At 41.7% G+C, this 23,137-nt stretch overlaps 1 protein-coding gene across 4 annotated transcripts in view; it reads right to left on the reverse strand.

Moving 5' to 3' along the window:
- Window positions 1–23,137, reverse strand: part of klc4 (kinesin light chain 4) — a 49,390-nt gene that overhangs the window by 9,698 nt on the left and 16,555 nt on the right. Inside the window, exons 6-14 of one of the 4 annotated variants that reach the window (XM_051910036.1) lie at window positions 21,785–21,872; window positions 18,910–19,011; window positions 18,052–18,225; window positions 17,570–17,669; window positions 15,884–15,933; window positions 12,796–12,863; window positions 12,162–12,270; window positions 11,967–12,086; window positions 1,583–4,204 (exon numbers count right to left, since the gene is read on the reverse strand). In XM_051910036.1, the coding sequence (XP_051765996.1) occupies window positions 4,199–4,204; window positions 11,967–12,086; window positions 12,162–12,270; window positions 12,796–12,863; window positions 15,884–15,933; window positions 17,570–17,669; window positions 18,052–18,225; window positions 18,910–19,011; window positions 21,785–21,872 (817 nt within the window). In that variant the 3' untranslated portion in view covers window positions 1,583–4,198. Of the gene's footprint in view, window positions 1–1,582; window positions 4,205–5,580; window positions 5,808–11,966; window positions 12,087–12,161; window positions 12,271–12,795; window positions 12,864–15,883; window positions 15,934–16,819; window positions 17,454–17,569; window positions 17,670–18,051; window positions 18,226–18,909; window positions 19,012–21,784; window positions 21,873–23,137 lie in introns of those variants that run through there. The other 3 variants (XM_051910035.1, XM_051910034.1, XM_051910038.1) reach the window with 3 other exon arrangements.

A 23,137-nucleotide genomic window follows, 5' to 3' on the forward strand; every position in this document is an offset into this window, starting at 1 on the left:
TAAACTTACACTGGAAAGTTTTCCTAGACATGACGTAAAAATGGGGGAAAATAAGTTCCTGAACACGATGAAGGACATCTCTGAAGTGGTATTAGAGATGTGTACAGTGCTTTGCCATTTTTCAGACCTGGGAAAGTCTTACACACTTAGAACGGAAGTATGGGTATTTGGACAGGCTCACTGCTAATATTTGAAATCAACCTCTTTATCACAGCTGAAGCGGAGCAAAATAATGCTTTGCGAAAAATAAAGAGAAGATGAAGAACGAATGACAAGGATAAACAAAAAATGAACATACAGTACACAAGAGTATATACAAGCAAGAGTTGCTTGTTAGTTACCAGCGGCACACACTCAAAACTAATTTTACTCACGTATGGAGCAGAAACAATGCAACCTCTGTGTCCATTTTCAGGCCTTCCCGCTTAGGTTTCTCCAGCGCTGAAAAGCTTTTATAATATTAACGAGGGTCCTAAAGCTCTTGCCTGATCATAACCCTTCTTTTTCTAATGATATTCCTCTGAGCTTTTCTTTTTTTTAATGTCTCTCAGCCATCTCTCTTTCTACAGTCTTTCTTCAAATCTCCCTCTCGCTCACTCTCTCTCCTCCCCCATCATGAGTGGATACGCCCCCTACTGCTGACTGGCTATGTGTGTTGTGGCGCTTGGTCAATCCACTTTCAACAGCATTTCCCAGAATTCGCTTACTTAACATTTAACTTTGTAAATATGACAATTATTGTCTTTTATATTATGTTATGTACACTGATACAGTAAATTAACAAAGCTATAGATTGTAAAATTAAGTGCTTCTTATTTTAACCACTCAGCTACTAGCTTAGCAAACTTTTAGCCTTTTTTTGGCTGATATAAATTTTTTTTTTAGCATTTTTGGTAGATATCTGGTTAATAATCTGAAAATGGCCAAAACTTGGCTGATTTGTCAGTCTGACCAATCCATCACTAGCAATGATATCTAATGAGACACCATTGAAGGGGCCTGTACGCCAATGTAAAGTGGTAAACATGTTAAAAGTACATTATATTAGAAAAGAACTGGATCACTGCAATGTAGTTCTGAGCCCAGCAGATGGCAGAAATCGTTTGTTTTTGCAGACACACTACTGCACCACTCTCCGGTTATGCAACTAGGGTTTACTCGGTTAACTATAGCATTACTGCTTTATTGTTGATGTGGAAATCCAATACACTGAGTTGAGCATTAAATCCATGCAATCTGAGATACGCATTGGAGTTATAGAGTTGCCCAGCAGAAATTAGCTATGCAAACAGTCCTTAATGAAATGCTAAATCCAACATCATGATAAAATCGAAAGGTTTTAGACAGCACATGTGCACTTGAGTCCTGAAATGACCCTTCTCTTTCTACTTTAATCCATACTTTGTGCTGTCATGGTGAAGAAAACCGAGGCAAATGCCAGCTGTGTGACCACTGCCAGTGACAGAAACTAGGTCACAGTGTGGGTGAGTGGCTCCAATAAAACATTCACGTATAATTTACATTTATGCACAGGGAGAGGGAGAGAGAGAGAGAGGGAGAGAGAGAGAGAGAGAGAGAGAGCCCAGGCCACTAATTCCATGTCTTTATTGGGTTAGATGTCATATGAGGTTAATGAAGACATACATCACTGTGCAGAAAGAGCCACATATATATATATATATATATATACACACACACAGTCGAAACATCCCATGAATTTGCAGCGAGGCTTTGAATTCTACAGTCACACTAATTCACGAAACCTGGCTGATCTGCTGTATCGCATAAGGGGAATGGTTAACACATACAGTAAATACATTTTGGTTAATTTAGACATCAACAATTTACTAAAAAGTTTTTCCTTTGCATTTTTCGCATACAGACAACAACATTGTCAAAATGATCCCCGTTCACCCAGATCCACGAAAAGGACTAAAAACGCTGTATTATTCATGCCAGGCCAGTAGTTGGCGATGTCACTTTTCAGGTCCCCAAAACGCCATTGTTGTGTAAATGAACGGCCAAAACGCATAAAAAGTTTTTAGTTTTTAGTTGAAAATGGTGTCGTGTAAACAGACCCTTAAAGATGAAGTTTCTATGCCACTAGCGGAACCAAATGGAATACAAAAAAAATAATAATTAAAAGATAATTAAAAAATAACTCGATTTTCTGAGGAAAATGTGATTGTAAAAATCACAGCCTCTACTGTTGTCATATTGAGCAGATTTTGACTGAACATTTGCCCTTTCTCAGAGTCACATGTCTTTGGCAACACAAAAGCCTATAAATGAATGAGTTTAGCCTACTTGACATATAACCAACTAAACACTTTTCCTATCCAATTCTGTCTTCAAAATTAAGCACACACACACACACACACACACACACACACACACACACACACACACACACACACACATTTTACGTATAAGTACAAACACATTATGTCGTGTTGGGACCAAATGGAATCTGCATTATAACATACCGTGGGGTCCAAAAGTTTGAGACCATACAATCTGGGAATGTAGGTATAAATGTAAAAGATATTAAAGAAAAGATATTAAATAAAAAATCTGTCACTAATAAAAGATAGAACTTCTTAAAGATAATGTTCACCCAAAAATGAAAATTCTGTAATCATAGATAGTTTGAGAAATGTATATGGTTTTTTCTTTCTTATGGGCACCAAAACAGTTTGGTTACCAACATTCTTCAAAATATCTTCACTTGTGTTCTATAGAAGAAAGTCATAAAGGTTCGGAATGACATAAATGATGACAGAATGTTCATTTTTAACATCATCTTCTTAACATTCACAAGTGATGCTGGACAACATGATCAGCAGGTTTTGTTCATGTCAGCTTGAGTGCTGCTGCAGCAACAGGAGCGACAAACCAAATATTAAGACATTTTCAAATTCATGTTAAGTTTCCAGCTTAACCAATCACAATTGTTATGCTTATAATACAATTTGTAAAATAAAATAAAACAAAACAATGTATTCCTTTGATAAAGAATGTTTCAGGCTTTTGGGCCACACTGTATTTCTATATATACTTTCCTTTTGCTATTGCAGATTAAAAGTTAATATATCTCAGAGTGGGGCTGTACTGTAAGTACCTGGGTATATATTAACAAAAATATCTGCTGAATAACATTTTATAACAGGACATGTATTAAAGAATATATTTGCTTCCTTCTATAGTTTGTATAGTCGCACTTTATATTACAGTGTTCATTATATAGTGTATTTAAGTCAAGTCTATTTATACAGTGCTTTTCACAATAGACATTGTTTCCGTAAGGTCCTCATTTAGCAGTTAATTTAAAAGGAATTGTGTGTGAATTTACTTGTCTGTAAACCCCTTAATATTACTGATTAATACTTCTGAATTATATGTACTCGCTGTGGAATATTTGTAAAGCTTTTTGTAATTATAAATTTTCATTATTATTACTATAGTTTATTATAAGTAACATAATAACAGTAGGCTACATGTTACACTGACACTGTAATTTAAAGTGTTAATTTTAGTTCGAATAATGTGGTAACTGTACCATAAAATGCTGTTGGGTGAATCTCAAAGTAAGGTATTTCACTTCAAAATCAAAGGCAAGAAATAAGAATTTATGTAATACAGCATAAGACAGTACTGTATAAAATGATCATGAATGAAATGTAGTACAAAAATACTAATCTTACACTACCGGTCAAAAGTCTGTAAGACTTTTTTAATAAGAAATTAATATTTTTATTCAGCAAGGATGCATTAAATTGATCAAAAGTGACAGTAAAGACTAGATGATAGATGATGATAGATAGCTAGATAGATAGCTAGATAGATAGATTTTTTTTTCTTTTGTTTCGGCCTGTTCGTGAGATTCACTCCGACAGGTGTGTTTCAATGAGGTTGTATATAACAGTTAATAAATCAGTGTTATACAGTTAACAATGTAGACATGAAAACAGACAATGCAAAGAACAGGGAAGAATGAGCAAACGAGTAACCAGAGGGTGGAAGAATGGGGGAAAGAGAGGCTAAGAATACACAGGGAATGTAAGATGATATCCCATCAGCCCTAGCAAAGCTGTGCTGGACTCCATCCAGCAGAGAGGAAACAGCACAGGGATCCATTAAGATCAGGCAGATGTAATTTGATTTGTTGTAAGAGCAGAGAGAGGAAGATGATGAGAGCTTAGGCCTAATGCAGAGAGAGAGAGAGAGAGAGAGAGAGAGACAGACAGAGAGAGAGACAGAAAGAACACAAAAGCACAGATGAGACAGGAACATCAGGAGGAAATCAATGAAAAGTAAAGGCAGTGTGTCTATCCATAAAGGCGTATAAAGACATTCAAGTCTATTAGTATCTGAAGAAGGACTGAACCAGCAATAAGCAACGAGAGGATGTCTGTTACAGTGATTTTACCGTGGTAAAGGGGTGAGCTTAAGATACAAACACACAAAAAACTTTTTTTTACTTCTGGAATACGATCGTTGCATTTTCTTGATGTGCAGTCAATTTAAATTTTAACTTCTATTTTATAATCACTGATGTTTAATTGTATGGTAGGATAAAAATAGCTTTGCAGTAATTGCTGATCATAGTTGTGCATCAAAACATTGGTAATGTAATAATAGTGTCAGTGGTCAGGGTTTTGTGGGAAAGGAGAGAATGAATGCTACTGGTGAGTCACATATCACTGATGTCACACAGGATATGACATCAACAGGAGACTACGGGAGACTGAACAGGCTGCAATGCAGCACTTACCACCACAGGCTATATCAGTTTTTAAAGTGGCATAACTATAAAGATAACTGTAAAGTTAACTATATTAGTGTCTACACCAATGCACAAAATCATTCTGTTTAGTCTAAGCGCACACTGCATTTTGTCGTCTGACGCTTTAAATGATTTTTAAAGCAGGAAGGAATCTGATTGGCAGTCAATGATTTTATTGTTTATCAGCTGGAAAATAAAGCTCTGAAAGTGATTCCAACCATATTGTTTCTCTGTGACGTTATTGTTATAGTGGTGGTGTGAACTCTGCTATTTTTTTTTTTTTTTTGTTAAAAGGATAGTTCATCTAAAATTTAAAATTATCCCATGATAATTTTCCCTCACCCTCAAGCCACCCTAGGTGTACAGCTGCAAGAAAAAGTATGTGAACCACTTGCAGAATCTGTGAAAATGTGCAAAATTTTAACAAAATAAGAGAGATCAAAGAAGTTGTTGTTTTTGATTTTATTTTGTTTTTAAGGCTGAGTACACCTGGTTGTTAACATTTTGAAGTGTTCTCCTTCTCTATTGAGAAAGGAACAGCTCCGTCCAGGGGAAGACACTGGGTTCCCTTTCAATACTTCACTCGTACTGCGTATGGGAAAAGCTCTTTTTCCTCGATGCTGAAGCCTTTTTCAATAGCGCAGTGTAACTGCACGGCCATTGTTCAAACTGGAAAACTTTTTGAAGCAATGACCTATGAGAGCCTATGGCAATGCAGCGCACTAAAGCCCACCAAAATGGGCGGGGCGTCTGGCTATATAAGCGGGCATTTCGCCATCGGATTTCAGATCTCTCTCCTTCAGCGACGACGACGCTTCTCTTCGCTGGAACTTCGAGCTGAACGCCTTCACCTGCTGGAACGAGCTCTCCCGCCGTTGAAGAGACACTGCAGCGGACCAGCTGAGATCGCCGAATGCCTGCAGTGCCGGCGCCCTCGCAGACTGCCACCGTCGAGCACCGCTCTTGAGCCGGCCGCTTCCGGCCGCCTTATCAGCGCGTCTCCTGCCGCCATCCGGCGCTTCTAAAAAAAAAAAAAAAAGCAAATTTCCGCGGTTAGACGCCGCTTGCTAAAAGAGCTTTCTCCAGTGGTTCTCGCCGCTCTAAAAGAGCCCCACAATTGCTGTTTTCACGACGGCGGCATTGATACAAATGCCACACCACAGCTGTGGCACATGCAGAGCCCCTCTGCATGACGACGATGGGCACAGTGAGTGCGTCTTTTGCCTGGGCAAGTCCCACGCGGAGGCGGCGCTCACTGGGACTTCATGCTCTCACTGCGAGAGCATGAGTCTCGCCTCTCTCGCAGATCGCTTTCTTCAATGAAAGCGGCCCCGCCCCTCGCGCCCTCCCGTCTTCTTCCCGTGAACCCGCGAGGAAGAGACATCGGGGCAGAGGGGCTCAGCGCCCGGAGTTGTGTGAGCTCACGCTGGCTCAGCCCCCGCGTGCCTCACCCTCTCCCACGAGAGAGCCGTCCCCCGTCTTATTCTCCCACCCTGAGCAGCGTCCCTCGGCTGAAGCGAGCGACCTCATCTCTTTCGGCGGATCAGAGGACGAGCCGCTTGATGACTCCATGTCACTGGCGGCTTCTGAAACGGAGGAATGGGCCGGCGATTCTGAAGACCCCGCCCACCTGCCGTCACTTGAGCCTATCGACGCTAGAGCTCGGATGGGCGGCGAGTTATTGTGCGTTCTCTCTAAAGCCGTCAAGGAACTCGATCTCGAGTGGGCTCCACCTGAAGAGCCAACGCGCAGCAGACTGGACGAGTGGTTCCTGCCGGGACGTCGCCAGGCCCCCCGCCAGCACTCTGCGCCGTTCTTCCCTGAAGTTCACGATGAGCTGACCAAGTCGTGGCGCGCTCCCTACTCGGCCCGCTTACGCACTTCCTCTTCTGCAGCTCTCACTTCAGTTGATGGCTCTCAGGAGAAGGGCTATGAGCACATGCCGCCCCTGGACGAGGCCGTGGCCGCTCACCTCTGCCCCCCCGCGGCCGAGGGGTGGAAAAACAAAAGAGCCCTTCCTTCTAAGCCCTGCAGAACTACCTCTGCCTTGGCTGGCAGAGCTTATTCATCTGCGGGACAAGCTGCCTCGGCACTACACACCATGGCCATTCTCCAGCTAAGCTCCCCCGTTCCCTGGACGAGTCTGGGATTGACGCACCTGCCTTTTGCGACCTCCGCAGCGCCACAGATTTGGCCTTGCGCGCCACGAAAGCCACAGCCCAGGCCATTGGACGTTCCATGGCCAGCCTGGTCGTGCTAGAGCGACACCTCTGGCTCAATTTGGCAGAGATCAAGGAGATGGACAAAATGGCCTTTCTCGACGCCCCAGTCTCTCCAGCCGGTCTCTTCAAGCCAGCAGTAGAAGGGTGTTGGGGACAAAGTGTTTGTTCTGCGACCTGGGTCCACTGCTGTTGCGCCCACGCAAAATGCCGTTGTTAGGGCGAACACTATAAAAAATTTACACTTTCAAAAAAAGAGCAAACTTCCTCTTCCACACTCGTCAGTGCACAGGCCCCTACACAGCGGTCTGTCATCCGACGTCATTCAACCCCTTGTAACGCGGACCGAGGCCTGGCAGGCCATCCCCGGGGTGTCAAAGTGGGTGTTGGGGATAATAAATCAAGGCTACTCACTGCAGTTCGCCCGAAGACCCCCGCGCTTCAGCGGGGTGCTTCCCACTTTGGTAAATCCGGACGACGCTCATATCCTCTGCGCCGAAGTGATGACTCATAGGAGCCATAGAAATAGTTCCCCCTTCAGAGAGCGAATCGGGGTTCTATAGCCATTATTTCCTTGTCCCCAAGAAAGATGGCGGTCTCAGACCCATCTTAGATCTCAGACTCCTGAACCTCTCCCTCATGAGACGGAAGTTCAAGATGTTAATGTTGAAACAGATCCTCGCGCAGATTTGCCTTGAGGACTGGTTCTTCTTGCTGGATCTGAAAGACGCTTACTTTCACATCCAGATAGCCCCCCATCACAGACGATTCTTGAGATTCGCATTCGAGGGCGTGGCTTACCAATATACAGTCCTTCCCTTCGGGCTGTCCCTAGCTCTTCGCACTTTTACAAAGTGCATGAACGCGGTGCTTTCCCCTCTGAGAGAGATGGGAATCCGGGTTCTGAATTACCTCGATGACTGGCTCATTCTGGCCCAGTCGCGAACCGAGCTAGACCATTACAGATCCGTGCTCCTCAGCCACTTGGAGTGCCTAGGACTCAGGGTCAACTTTACCAAGAGCTCGCTGCTCCCCAGCCAACGTATTACGTTCCTGGGTGCAGTTTTCGACTCAGTTCGAATGAGAGCTGTAGTCTTGCCAGAGCGTGCCCTGGCAATTCAGCAGCTCGCGGCTTCTGCCAGGAACAAAGCCTGTTTCCCTCTGAAGTTTTTCCAGAGGATGCTAGGGCTGATGGCTTCTGCCTCCCCAGTTTTGCAGCTCGGACTTCCCACAACTGGCCCAGCCTCCTTCTTTACACTTTTCCCCCGATCGCTCTGATCCCCCAGGTCATCAGATGAGGAAGGGAAGACAAGCACAGAGTCCTCCTGGTGGCCCCACTCTGGAGGAGCCAAGTTTGGTCCTCTGAGCTTTTCAGGCTTTCCACGAAAGCCCCATGGCCGATCCCCCTGAGATGGGACCTCTCTCAGGCGAACAGGACAATCTGGCATCCTCAGCCAGAACTCTGGGCTCTGCACCTATGGTCCCTCGATGGGAGCCTTTAAACCTCCCCGGGGACGTGGTAAATACCATTTCTCAGGCGAGAGCCCCGTCTACGAGACGCCTCTATGCCCAGAAGTGGTCAGACTTTGTTGACTGGTGCTCTGCACGAAACGAAGACCCTATTGAGTGTGACGTATCCCCGATACTGTCATTCCTCCAGGAGCGTCTGGACGAGGGCCTCACCCCTTCCACGCTCAAGGTGTACATAGCAGCCATTGCAGCATTTCACGCTCCAATTGCTGGCCATTCAGTGGGCCGGAACAGCCTCATTCTAGGCGGTTGAACCCCCCATATCCTCTCACCATTCCCACTTGAGACCTTTCCACGGTCCTCAGAGCACTCAAAGGCCCCCCCTTTGAGCCACTGCGGTCTGCTACTTGCACTAGCATCGGTCAAGAGTGTTGGCGACCTGCAGGCCCTCTCCGTGAGCCCTGCATGCTTTGATTTTGGGCCCAATGACTCGAAGGTCATTCTAAAGCCCAGGCAAGGCTACGTCCCTAAAGTGCTCTCGACCCCGCACAGGTCATTTCCCTCTCAGCGCTGCCTCCCTTGTTGGACGAGCGAGAGTTGGAATTACTCTGCCCGGTAAGGGCATTGAGGACCTACATTGAGCGGTCACAGCCGTTTCGGCAATCTGACCAGCTTTTTGTCTGCTTTGGTGGCCGCACCAAAGGGTCTCCCGTCTCAAAGCAACGACTCTCGCGTTGGATAGTCGACGCTATTGCTCTATGTTACTCCTCTATGGGCATTGATTGCCCCGTCGGAGTAAGAGCCCACTCCACTAGAGGTATGGCCTCCTTGTGGGCCTGGTCTAGTGGTATTTCTATCAAAGACATCTGTGAGGCGGCCGGCTGGTCCTCGCCGTCCACTTTTGTCAGATTTTATAACTTGGACGTCCCGACCTTGCATGCTCGGGTCCTCTCGGTATGATACGACGGCCTCTGTTGAGCTCTGTCATCATGCCACTCCCAGGGAGCTAGCTTAGCAAGTGTAACATAAGGGTTTGACGGCTTCAGCCTTCTCACTTGTCCCCTGGACCCCTACGGCGTCCAAGAATAAGTCCAGTCGTTCCCTCCCGTGGGACGGCGCGGTTGAATTTGTTCCCCACACGCAATACGAGTGAAGTATCGAAAGGGAACGTACTCGGTTACGAACGTAACCTCGGTTCCCTGAGATACGGAACGAGTACTGCGTTCTATGCTGTGCCACGAGGCTGCGGCTTCAGTGTCGTCGCTTCATCCTATGGCGAAATTCCCGCTTATATAGCCAGACGCCCCGCCCATTTTGGCGGGCTTTGGCGCGCTGCATCGCCATAGGCTCGCGCAGCTACGCCGCGCCGTCATTGGTTCAAAAACACATGCTTGCCCTGAATAGACAGTCGAAACCGCCTCAGGGCTAACAGCACTGCCAACAACTCAAGGCAGTTGATGTGCCAGCGCAGTCGGGGCCCTGTTCAAGGCTTTGTGCCCGTTGCATACAGTGCCCCAGCCTGTCTTGGAGGCATATGTTGTGACAACGACATGCCTGGACACTTGTTCTAGGGGAACTCCTGCTTGTAGAAATGCAAGGTCTGACCAAGGGCAGAATAAATGATGAAAAATCGCCGTGATGGCCACGCAATATGTTCCATAGTGCTGTGCCTGAAGCCAAATCTGAAATGATCTCCTATGCATCAACTCCAGTGGCAACCCTGTGTGCAACACTTACCTGCTCTGTGCAGACCTGTTGCAACAGAACATAGGGAGGGGGGGAATATTCACATCCACCAATGTTCTGGTGCGAACACTCGATGTCTGGCTGTTGTGAAAACGAGGGCCATGAACACTGTGTGTGTGTGTGATCCAGGAAAAGAATAAATTGCTCTTTTATTGACCATGTAAAATTCATTCCCCCTACAATGGGAGTAAGCCTTGCCTTGGGCGGGGTGAACAGGTCTGCAGTCTCTATTTCCCTTGGTCACCCATCTCAGGAATGCTTTGAAGCCTTATGAGGGTTCTTAGTTGCCTGCTGATGGGCAGGCGGTGCCACCTTCATTGCGACCAATCCGCTGGGGTCTGTCTGCCGGTCCAAGCTGTTGAGAGGCTGGAGCAGCCTTCGCAGGGGGCGGAGCTTTTGCTCTAGGTGGTCTAGAGGAAGACCCATGCCGAGGCAAGATGTGCTTAATCACCTCCGTCTGCTTTATCACTGCTGAGAACTGCTGCGTGAAGTCCTCAATAGTGTCACCGAAAAGGCCACCCTGGTTAATGGGGGCATCAAGAAAGTGTACTTTCTTGGCATCCCGCATCTCCACCATAACGTTTGTTGCCTGAAGGGCACAGTCAGTTGCCGAACGCAGTTCCTGCATTACCTCTGGGTCAGGATAACCCTCGTGCAGATCTTTCAATGCTTTGGTCTGATAGACTTGCAGGATGGCCATTGCATGCAGGGTGGAGGCGGCCTGGCCAGCAGCATTGAGTAGTAAAGATGGAGGAGCCAGCGAAGTGTGTTCTGGCAGAAAAAGGTGCCTGGGCTGGACGATTGGTTCCTGGGGTCGTACCGAGATGCACAGCTGCGTTCCGACCCCAGAAACCAATCATCCATCTGTGAGCTTTCGGGACAGGGCGAGAAAGTCCACTCAATCCCAATGTTCGTGCCGGCCCGGGCAAGCATGGCTGCCATCTCGCCGTCAGCCTCAGACTGAGCTATCACACCCGAAGGTGGAAGTCCAGTCAAGTTCTCTGCCTCGGAAGACATAAACCCTCCCTGTGATGCTGCGATTGACAGCTCATCTTCCTCACGAGCCCGGAATGAGAATTTAAGCTCGCCAGCGGACAAGCCACCTCGGGTGAACGCAAATGCAAATGTTTTGCAAGTGAACACAAATGTTTTATGAGCAAACGCAATGTTTTTTTTTTGCAAAGTTTTTTTTCAAGAATTAGGCTAGCATACTTTTTGCTGCTGAATTATATACTCACCTAGTTTATTTATTTATTTATTTATTGGTCAGCTTATGATTATATATTTTTATTCATTTGTTGTTTTTTTCTATTATGAAGTAGTGTGTTTAGTGCATTCTGGATTGTTTAACAAATCAAAGAGTGACCATTAGTTCCACAAATACAGACAATAGTTTTTTGAGAGAACGTTTGCAAGCAAACACTATTTTTCTCAGGGAAACGCAATAGTTTTGCAAGTGAACAAATGTTTTGCGAGAGAACTACATTTTTCTCAGGGGAATGCAATAGTTTTGCGAGAGAACACAAATGTTTTGCGAGCAAATGCAATTTTTCTCCGGGGGAACGCGGTTTTGCGAGTGATTACAATGTTTCTCAGGGGAAAGCAATGCTTTTGCAAGCAAATGGGCAAGCATTAAACATTGAAATATAATTTCCTTCCATCTCATATTTTCTCTGTCACCATGTTCCCTGACAGGCTCTGTACACTTACAGCAGCTTTAAGTGATAAAGATATTATTCACTCACCCCATTCCACTCCACACTGCCCTCTTCTCCGCCTTCATTGCTGCAGTCGTACTTCACACTGGAGATTGACGCAGTGCTCCTCCGCCTGTCTCCATCTCTCTGAGGGTCCACTGCCGCTCCCTGACACACACGCATATGTTACAAAGACATCGTGTTTCCCAGCATGCATCACTAAAATTATTATAGATGTTGCACCTGTCTGCGGGACCTCATGGCACACTCCTCTAGGGTCTCGGCCGCCTCTAGTTTACCCTGTTTACGGTACAGAGCGCCCAAGTTCCTCAACGTGGTGTTTACCGTGGGGCTGTGCATTAAAACACACACATGCACACTAGTTTCACTTTCAAATGTGTCATCAAATTTATTAATCATCTACAGAAAAAACATTGGTAAAAATATTTAAAATTAAGTGCATAAAGTTGCTATATTATTTAATTATTACAGGTTTGCATAGTGTTTGCACAGTCCTTGTATTCTTAATCGAAATAACTTCCCCTCCCTCTTGCAGTGACATCTCTTCTCTTCTTTGATGACGTGCTTACTGGTGCAAGGGCAGGACAACCTGTCACTCACATGAGATCCACCAATAGCAAACCACAATCAAATTCCCATGGACAAAATCAAGCCGGACCTTACATCTGTTCTTGTTCCAGAAGCCATTTACGTCACAATACGGAAGAAAAGACTATTGCAGCTTCTGTTTCATGCCGACTTTTCAGCTTTCTCGTATTCAGCTTTCCCTTTAAGTGGTTTCAGCTGAATGAATGGCAGAAAACTGTTCTAGCTTTGTTGCAGGTAACTGTGGGTAAGTGCGGCTGGTTTTTCTCACCTGTTCACCTTGCAGGCTTTGTACCAGCCCCCATATTCTCCATAATGATTCCCATCTGTTAGCTTTCCCTGTAAGAAAGATGAGGAGGAAAACACACACACACACACACACACACACACACACACACAGAGAGAGAGAGAGAGAGAGAGAGAGAGAGACAGTGAAGTTTCAAAATCTTCTCAGCTGTCAATTATCCAGACAGGTTTGCAGTAAGGGAAACTATGCTGTAAATACACATACAGTGGGTATAGTTACAACCTCCTTTCAAAACATTTACAGTCTTCCCTTTTCCCACCCTCTACTCTCCCACTTTTTCACAGCTTTACACGCCCATTTCTTGAGACTTTTTCAACTCTGAGGAATAAACAACGAGGCTAAAACAGGAGTGGTTTCATGACACTTTAATATGTCTGACAAAATCCCAATACATCTTACCAGCCAAACAACATACAGTGGCAGCGTCCCGTTGTGAGGGTGTTTCTTTTGGAGCACTTATCAGGAAGGAGAATGCAAAATTCTAACAGATTGAGGAGAACTTGCAGCCCAATCAGTTCAATCTTTTAGATGCAGAGAACCCCCATATATGATCGTTCTCATGTGAGGGACCACCATCCTAAAAATAATAATTTTTATAAAGATCCAATGTATACTGTTCAAAATAAATATTATCAATACGTGTAAAATAATATTTGTAAAATATGTATTTTTTAAATTGTTTTTTCCTACTTACTGTAGTACTGTACTTTGGATTCTACAACCCGAATCCCGGAAATGTTGGGACGTTTTTTAAATGTGAATAAAATGAAAACTAAAAGACTTTCAAATCACATGAGCCAATATTTTATTCATAATAGAACATAGATAACATAACAAATGTTTAAACTGAGAAATTTTACAATTTTATGCACAAAATGAGCTCATTTCAAATTTGATGCCTGCTACAGGTCTCAAAATAGTTAGGATGGGGGCATGTTTACCATGGTGTAGCATCTCCTCTCCTTTTCAAAACAGTGTGAAGACATCTGGGCATCGAGGTTATGAGTTTCTGGAGTTTCTGGAGTTTTGGTATTGAAACTTGGTCCCATTCTTGCCTGATATAGGTTTCCAGCTGCTGAAGAGTTCGTGGTCGTCTTTGACGTATTTCAGCACCCGCCCAATTCAGCACCCGGACTCTTTTACAACGAAGCCATGCTGTGGTAATAGCTGCAGTATGTGGTTTTGCATTGTCCTGCTGTAATACACAAGGCCTTCCCTGAAATAGATGTTGTCAGGAGGGGAGCATATGTTGCTCTAAATCCTTTATATACCTTTCAGCATTCATAGTGCCTTCCAAAACATGCAAGCTGCCCATACCGTATGCACTTATGCACCCTCATACCATCAGAGATGCTGGCTTTTGAACTGAACGCTGATAACACACTGGAAGGTCTCCCTCCTCTTTAGCCCAGAGGACACGGTGTCCGTGATTTCCAACAAGAATGTCAAATTTGGACTCGTCTGACCATAGAACACTTTTCCACTTTGAAACAGTCCATTTTAAATGAGCCTTGGCCCACAGGACACGACGGCGCTTCTGAACCATGTTCACATATGGCTTCCTTTTTGCATGATAGAGCTTTAGTTGGCATCTGCAGATGGCACGGTGGATTGTGTTTACAGACAGTGGCTTCTGGAAGTATTCCTGGGCCTATTTAGTAATGTCATTGACACAATCATGCCGAAGAGTGATGCAGTGTCATCTGAGGGCCCGAAGACCACGGGCATCCAATAAAGGTCTTCGGCCTTGTCCCTTATGCACAGAGATTTCTCCAGTTTCTCTGAATCTTTTGATGATGTTATGCACTGTAGATGATGAGATTTGCAAAGCCTTTGCAATTTTGACGTTGAGGAACATTGTTTTTAAAGTATTCTACAATCTTTTTATGCACTCTTTCACAGCTCTGCCCATCTTTACTTCTGAGAGACTCTACCTCTCTAAGACATCCCTTTTATAGCTAATCATGTTACAGACCTGATATCAATTAACTTAATTACTTGCTAGATGTTCTCCCAGCTGAATCTTTTCAAAATTTCTTGCTTTTTCAGCCATTTGTTGCCCCCGTGCCAACTTTTTTGAGACCTGTAGCAGGCATCAAATTTGAAATGAGCTCATTTAGTGGATAAGAGTAAAATTTCTCTGTTTAAACATTTATTATGTTATCTATGTTCTATTGTGAATAAAATATTGGCTCATGTGATTTGAAAGTCTTTTAGTTTTTATTTTATTCAAATTTAAATAACGTCCCAACATTTCCGGAATTCGGGTTGTACATTGATTTTCATATAATTATTTATTTTCTAATTTAACTTTTGTAATTCATTTTAATCTATTTTTAATATTTTATTCATTTATTTTAATCAATTTTTTATTTATAATAATCTATTTATGTTAATCTTATTATTTATTTATTTTTACTTTTTTTTTTTCTCTATACATTTCCATGGACCCCCTAGCACTTCCTTGTGGACCCCAGTTTGAAAACCCCCGGCCTTGTCAGAGCCTGATCTAAATCTCATTGAGAATCTGTGGAATGATTTTTTTTTTCATTTGGATATGGTGTTACTGTGTGTAAAGTTAGTGTAAAACTAGAATTGTGTGTTTTCAGTTCAGGCTGCAAGCAACAGAAGGTGAATATTTTGAAAGTGTGTGGTTACTTTCAATACCCACTATATCAGCTGCCCACATGAGCATCACACACACACACACACACACACACACACACACATACACACACACTTGTATATGTGGTTTACGGGGACTCTCCATAGACATAATGGTTTTTATACTGTACAAACTGTACATTCTATCCCCCTACACTACCCCTACCCCTAAACCTACCCATCACAGAAAACATTCTGCATTTTTACATTTTAAAAAAAAACATTGTTCATGAAATGTCCTCATATTTCATGGTTACGTCATAATACCAGTGTAATACCCATGTCATTATACAAATTTGTGTCCTCATAAATCTCAAAAATGCACGTACACACACACACACACACACACACTCACTCACAGACACACACACACAAGGCACAAACCTACTTTCCTCTCTTCTCTTTCCTCAGCGTGCATCCAGATGGGTTTATTTTCAGCTGTAGACACAGAGAAACAATGTTCTGCTACTGTAGTCAGCCATTACAAAACATACCATGGCAAAATTAGAAACAGTTTCTGCAAAATAATGTAGTTACTACTTTTATTGTTAAACTGCTGTTATGATCATAGATTTTGCAAAACATGCCAGGGTATTGCTGTGCAGTTTCAAGTGAGTTGCTCTATGATATTCTGATCTCTAGATATGACTCTTTCAATCCTCTCTAAATTTTAGATTTAGGTTACATAGTTTCATAGTTAAGTTTAATACTTGTTCAGATCATTACCCATATGGGATGTAACAATAATTGTAGTAACCACAGTACACCATTTTCTTAAAGTTTTGTCATTTTCCTAAAGATCTACCATGTGAACATGTACTAAAAATGTCAAGTTCACAAAATAAATTTAGCATGAACCCAGCTAACAAAATCATGCTCTAAGAAAATTTTTCCTAACGTTCCCATTAAGGTATAAAAACGTTATTACTGAAGATTCTCTGAATGTTCTCAACATAAATGTTTTAAAAACCTTTTTTCTTGGTTATGCGACCATTAAGAGAACATTCCATTTCATCATTCTTCAAACATTATGGGAATGTTACTTTTGAATGTTCTAAAACAAGTAGTAACATTTAATAAATGTTAGGAGAACATCCAACCAAATGTTTCAGAAAAATACGGTCCATGAACGATATAATGTTTTGCGCTAATGTTTTGAGAACATTATTAAAGTCCAGAACTTTGAATGAATGTTTTACTAACTTTACTGGAAGTATGTTTGCTCATAACTTTGAGAGAATCTTGACGGAACGTTAGATAAAGTTTTGAGAAGGTTCCATGTTAGCTGGGAACATGTGAAACAGAAGATATAGAGAAATCAAGAAAATAATCAAGTTGATTTATTGGAATTAAGTGCAAAATCAACATAAAATGATTAACAAAATCAAACAGCAGACAAATTGGCCTGTTCTGAAAGGATAATGAAACTTTTACATTACAAAAAAAAAAAAAAAGACAATAAATGGGTGAGATTTTGAAAAGAAAAAAAAATGATAGAATGAATGACTGTTTACACAGAACTTAAACTCAAAGCCTTAAAACTTCCAAGAAGCAAACGAGAGGGAAATCACAGATACAAACCATCTGTTGAGTTGTTCGTACACTAAAGTTCTTCACACTTCTGCTTTCACATTTATTTTTGAGACATTCACATTGTATTTTGCTTGGCACAGGCAAGCAGTTCACTAATATAGCGTTTATATTTGAAAGACAATTCATCTTCACAGAAAAATATATATACATATATGGCAAGACAAATATTCATAACATTTACTCCATAAATCCCGATGTCTCCTGTAAGAAGTGTGAATTAATCATATATTTTCATGCTACTAAAAACATGTTTTATTGGTTGTGCTTGCTGCTGGATTTCTGTGAAATCCACGGCTCACAGTGAATGGCAGTAAACCAGAGGTCAGGTGTGCAGAAGGATCACGATATGCTGAGGTCATCATTTTCTATCATTCAGCAATGACAACAGTTCAGTTTTATAATGTAGCCAAACTTTTGTTAGAAAGCATGCAGTCTGTCAGCTAATGAATAATGAAGTGCCATGATCAAGCAATGATCGTACCATCTACAGATCCGAACTCTTTCTCATGGGCGCGCGTCAGGATCTCTTTGTAGAGAATCTCAGCTTCCTTGTACTTGCCCTGTTTCAGATAGCATGAAGCCTGCAAAAGAAATAAGAAACTATTTTACAACTATGGCATACACAAATGTAAAATGTATGATGCTTGAAGATGCAAGCAGCAAATTCTTGAGCAGCAAATCATCATATTAGAATGATTTTTGAAGGATCATGTGACACTGAAGACTGGAGTAATGATGCTGAAAATTCAGCTCTGATCACAGGAATAAATTACATTTTAACACTATATTCACATAGAAACAGTTATTTTAAATTGTAAAAATATTTCACAATATTAATGTTTTACATTTTTCTCTCTTTTTTAGTGTTTTACACTGCAAATAGATCTCTAAACAATGAATGATGGTGTTTTATTGTGCAAACATGTGGTGTTTGGATTCAAGAGGAGTGCTGATTATATTCACCAGGTTGTTTTTGGTCTTGGCGACATTTGGGTCATCAGGTCCGAGTCTTTTCTCGTAGATATCTAGAGCCCTGCAGTAATAATACTCCACCTCCTCATACTTCCCCTGATTCTGACAGAGCAGGGCCAAATTATTCAGCTGCTTGGCTACATCTGGGTGGTCCCGTCCCAACACCTGAGCAATGAAAGAGAGTGAAATAATTAAAGCCCTGATATACTGCAGGCGAAATTGAAGAACGAACTGGTGTGACATCATTTTGAACAAAATCAGGCCAAAATGTAGTTCGTTTGGAGTTTGTTTTAGGAGTTCGAAACAGCTTTCCAAAAAAGTTCGCCCTGGCTGGTAAACACCTTTGAACTACCATTGGTCCATGGCGATGATGTAATAGTTGGGTGTGGCTCTGAGGCCCTGCCTTCTTTGACATGGACATATTCTCCAGTTCATTTCTCCTATTCAGTTCGTCGAGGTCAAAAGTCTACGTGTATAAATATGCTGGAGTTGAAACTGAAGTTGTGCTTCTTATTGAAATAGACACTGACATTGTTTTTTCATACTGTAAAGCTGCTGCTTTAAAGCAATCTATTGTATAAAGTGGTATATAAATAAATGTGGCGTGACTTGACACGAGTGCCAAATTGCAGAGCTGGTTCAGACATATCCACATCGCTATAATCAGATGCTTACTTAACTGCTGTTTTCTCACCACTCTCATTTTTGTTGTTTACTCGCCGTGAGTATATTGGGTACTTTACAATATGACTAACAAGTCAGAGAAGACTTTATTTAAATATCATATTAATCAAATGACAAAAGAGGCTTTTGTACCCCACCAAACCGGCCAAGTATTTGTGATAATACCTTCTCTCTGATTTCCAAGGCTCTCTTGCACAGCGGTTCTGCTTCCTTGTATTTTCCTCTCTTTCCATACAGGACCGCCAGGTTGTTGAGAGTGGCCGCCACCTGGATTAGTCACAAAATATAGACACTGATTACCCAGCTAACAAAAATATGCCCTAAGAAAGTTTTGCTAACATTCCCATGAAATTATATATATTTAAATTAAATATATTTCTGAATGTTCTCTGAATGCTCAAAACGCTTAAATGTTTTTTTCTTGGTATGCAAACATTTAGGGAACATTGTATTTTTATAATTTTGCAGAAATTATGGGAAACGTTACTTTTGAATGTTCTCTGAACATTCTGAAACAAGTAGTTTAAAACATTTATAAACATTTAAAAAACGTTTTGAAAATGTTCTGAAAAAATGTTAAAAAAAAAAATTGCTTGAACAAGGTATAAATAATGTTTATGTGCTTTTTGAGAACATTATTAAAGACCAGATAACTTTGAATGAACATTCTATTAACAATTTTGGAAGAATATTAGTTCATAGCTTTGAGAGAACCTTATCACCACGTTAGCTAAAATTCCCTGTTAGTGCATTGAATCTTTAAAGGATATTTAGGTTTTTAACACATTTAGTAGCAAGTATACTAGATAACCACAAGCACTACTATATATATATATATATATATATATATATATATATATATATATACACACACACACACACAGTATCTCACAGAAGTGAATACACCCCTCACATTTTTGTAAATATTTTATTATTTCTTTTCATGTGACAACACTGAAGAAATGACACTTTGCTACAATGTAAAGTAGTGAGTGTACAGCTTGTATAACAGCGTAAATTTGCTGTCCCCTCAAAACAACTCAACACACAGCCATTAATGTCTAAACCGCTGGCCACAAAAGTGAGTACACCCCTAAGTAAAAACGTCCAAATTGGGCCCAATTAGCCATTTTCTCTCCCCGGTGTCATGTGACTCATTAGTGTTACAAGGTCTCAGGTGTGAATGGGGAGCAGGTGTGTTAAATTTGGTGTTATCACTCTCACTCTCTCATACTGGTCACTGGAAGTTCAACATGGCACCTCATGGCAAAGAACTCTCTGAGGATCTGAAAAAAAGAATTGTTGCTCTACATAAAGATGGTGTAGGCTATAAGAAGATTACCAAGACCCTGAAACTGAGCTGCAGCATGGTGGCCAAGACCATACAGCGGTTTAACAGGACAGGTTCCACTCAGAACAGGCCTCGCCATGGTCGACTAAGTTGAGTGCACGTGCTCAGCGTCTTATCCAGAGGTTGTGTTTGGGAAATAGATGTATGAGTGCTGCCAGCATTGCTGCAGAGGTTGAAGGGGTGGGGGGGTCAGCCTGTTAGTGTTCAGACAATACGCCGCACACTGCATCAAATTGAGGAGTACAAAGACAAGTGTGTCTTGCCTACAGTCAAGCATGGTGGTGGGAGTGTCATGGTCTGGGGCTGCTTGAGTGTTGCCGGCACTGGGGAGCTACAGTTCATTGAGAGAACCATGAATGCCAACATGTGACATACTGAAGCAGAGCATGATCCCCTCCCTTCGGAGACTGGGCCACAGGGCAGTATTCCAACATGATAACGACCCCAAACACACCTCCAAGATGACCACTGCCTTGCTAAAGAATGTCTCCAGACCTAAACCCTACTGAGCATCTGTAGGCCATCTCAAACAGAAGGTGGAGGAGCGCAAGGTCTCTAACATCCACCAGCTCCATTATGTCGTCATGGAGGAGTGGAAGAAGACTCCAGTGGCAACCTGTGAAGCTCTGGTGAACTCCATGCCCAAGAGGGTTAAGGCAGTGCTGGAAAATAATGGTGGCCACACAAAATATTGACACTTTGGGCCCAATTTGGACATTTTCACTTAGGGGTGTACTCACTTTTGTGGCCAACGGTTTAGACATTAATGGCTGTGTGTTGAGTTGTTTTGAGGGGACAGCAAATTTACACTGTTATACAAGCTGTACACTCACTACTTTACATTGTAGCAAAGTGTCATTTCTTCAGTGTTGTCACATGAAAAGATATAATAAAATATTTACAAAAATGTGAGTTATGTAATCAGATTACTTTTTTCCAGTAACTAGTAAAGTAATGCATTACTTTCAAATTTACAAAAAAATATCTGGGTTACTTTTTCAAATAAGTAACGTAAGTTACTTTGTCTTCCCATTTATTGACTGACACCTCTCCTGTCCCCATGAGAGAAATCGTAAGTGCAGCGGCGTTGTGTGTAAAGTGTATTGTAGTTCTAGACTAAACGTGAGCATGCATTTACTCATCTCACTTGCACAAAAACAGATTCAGTATTGCTAAAAATGAGTAAAAACAGTGAAATGCAAACTGAAGAATATGAATATAAACTGAGCAAAAGAATATTACACAAACCTGCAATAATTAAATGTTAAATAATACAAATATACTTTATTAATCTTACTTTATTAACCAATTTCTTTACTGCTGACCTTCGATGACCCAATTAAACCATACTAATAAGCAAAACATCACATTTGTGTTTCATTTTGTTTTACTGCTGAAGTATTCTTCTGCAATCCAGAATGGCAGCACAGCTGAAAGGTTTGTTTGAGCTGCACCCTCTAGCCTACAGGCATGAATTTGCATTTCCTTCATCCTGAGTGTGAAAGGGCCTTTACCTTTACCAAAAATAGAACAAGCAAGTAATGCAAAAGTAACATACTGCATTACTTTCCATGAAAGTAATGCAAGTTACTTTTTTTTTTTTTTTTTTTGAGTAACCAAATATTGTAAAGCATTACTTTTAAAAGTATCTTTCCCCAACACTGGTAAAAAATGTTTTGTGTTACTTACAGCTGGGTGGTCATTGCCCAGGGTCTTTTCTCTGATTGACAGGGCATCATTAAGAAGATGGGCAGCTTCCTTGTATTTATTCTGGTCCCTGAATGAAAAGAAATAGAATAAAGTCTTATTTCGAAAGGCTTATTTTAGTGGGACTGTTGGGCATTCTTCTTGTGATTAAATATTATTCCACATTAAATAATTGAAAATTAGTTTTCCATGACAACATGCCATGGAAAAAAATTGCAATTAGAATGGTCAGTTTTTGACAGAGGAGGCTAAAAACAATGAGGAAATAAGACATCTGAAATAATTTGAAATATATAGAATGATTAAGTACATCCAAACACATAAACAGGACTTTCGCACTTTACTGTGGTGAGTTGATGAAGCTGGTTAACCAGCATGACTTTTCTGGTAAAGCTAATTGACCAAGAAAGTCTTGCTGGTTAGAAAGTTAAAGTTCTGTCCTCATTTACTCCCAATCACGTGGTTCTAAACCCAACAAATGACTTTATTTCTTCTATGGAACACCAAAAGACAAAATAAAATGTACTGTTTGGTTTGTCAAAGCAGTCACAAATAATGGGGACTGGAACTTCAGTATGAATATGCAAATATGTGCAGCACGCTTTCCTCAATAAATAAACACACAACAAAAAATGAGAGCGGTGAGAAAAGAGCAGTTAAAGGATTAGTTCACTTTCAAATGATATTAGCCCAAGCTTTACCCACCCTAAAGCAATCCTAGGTGTATATGACTTTCTTCTTTCTGATGAACTCAATCGGAGAAATATTAATAAATACCCTGACGCATCCGAGCTTTATAATGGCAGTGAGCGAGGATCTAGAATATCTAGCTTCCGCCAGACCACCTTCCGTATTCCGTAAGTTATGAAGAAAGTGTAAACTTGCATAATGTCAGTTAAGCTTTTTCTGTAAACTGAATAGGGAAGGGGTGGGATGTAGCATAAGCGTTTTTAACTGCGATAGTTTTACACTTTCTTCGTAACTTGAATACGGAAGGCGGTCTGGCGGAAGCTAGATATTTTACTTCATTTTACACAAACGCATCGCTTTGCTTTAGAAGGTCTTTATTAACACCCCAGAGCCGTGTGGAGTACACTTTTATGATGGATGGATGTGGAGCTCATACTCGTGACCCCTGTTCACTGCCATTATAAAACTCGGACGCGTCAGGATATTTATTAATATTTCTCCGATTGTGTTCATCAGAAAGAAGAGAGTAATATACGCCTAGGATGGCTTGAGGGTGAGTAAAGCTTGGTGTAATTTTCATTTGAAAGTGAACTAATCCTTTAAGAAAGTATCTGATCATAGTGATGTAGATATGTTTACACCAGC

This window comes from Ctenopharyngodon idella, chromosome 10, assembly GCF_019924925.1.
Source record: "Ctenopharyngodon idella isolate HZGC_01 chromosome 10, HZGC01, whole genome shotgun sequence".
In the NCBI taxonomy this organism is placed as follows: domain Eukaryota; kingdom Metazoa; phylum Chordata; class Actinopteri; order Cypriniformes; family Xenocyprididae; genus Ctenopharyngodon; species Ctenopharyngodon idella.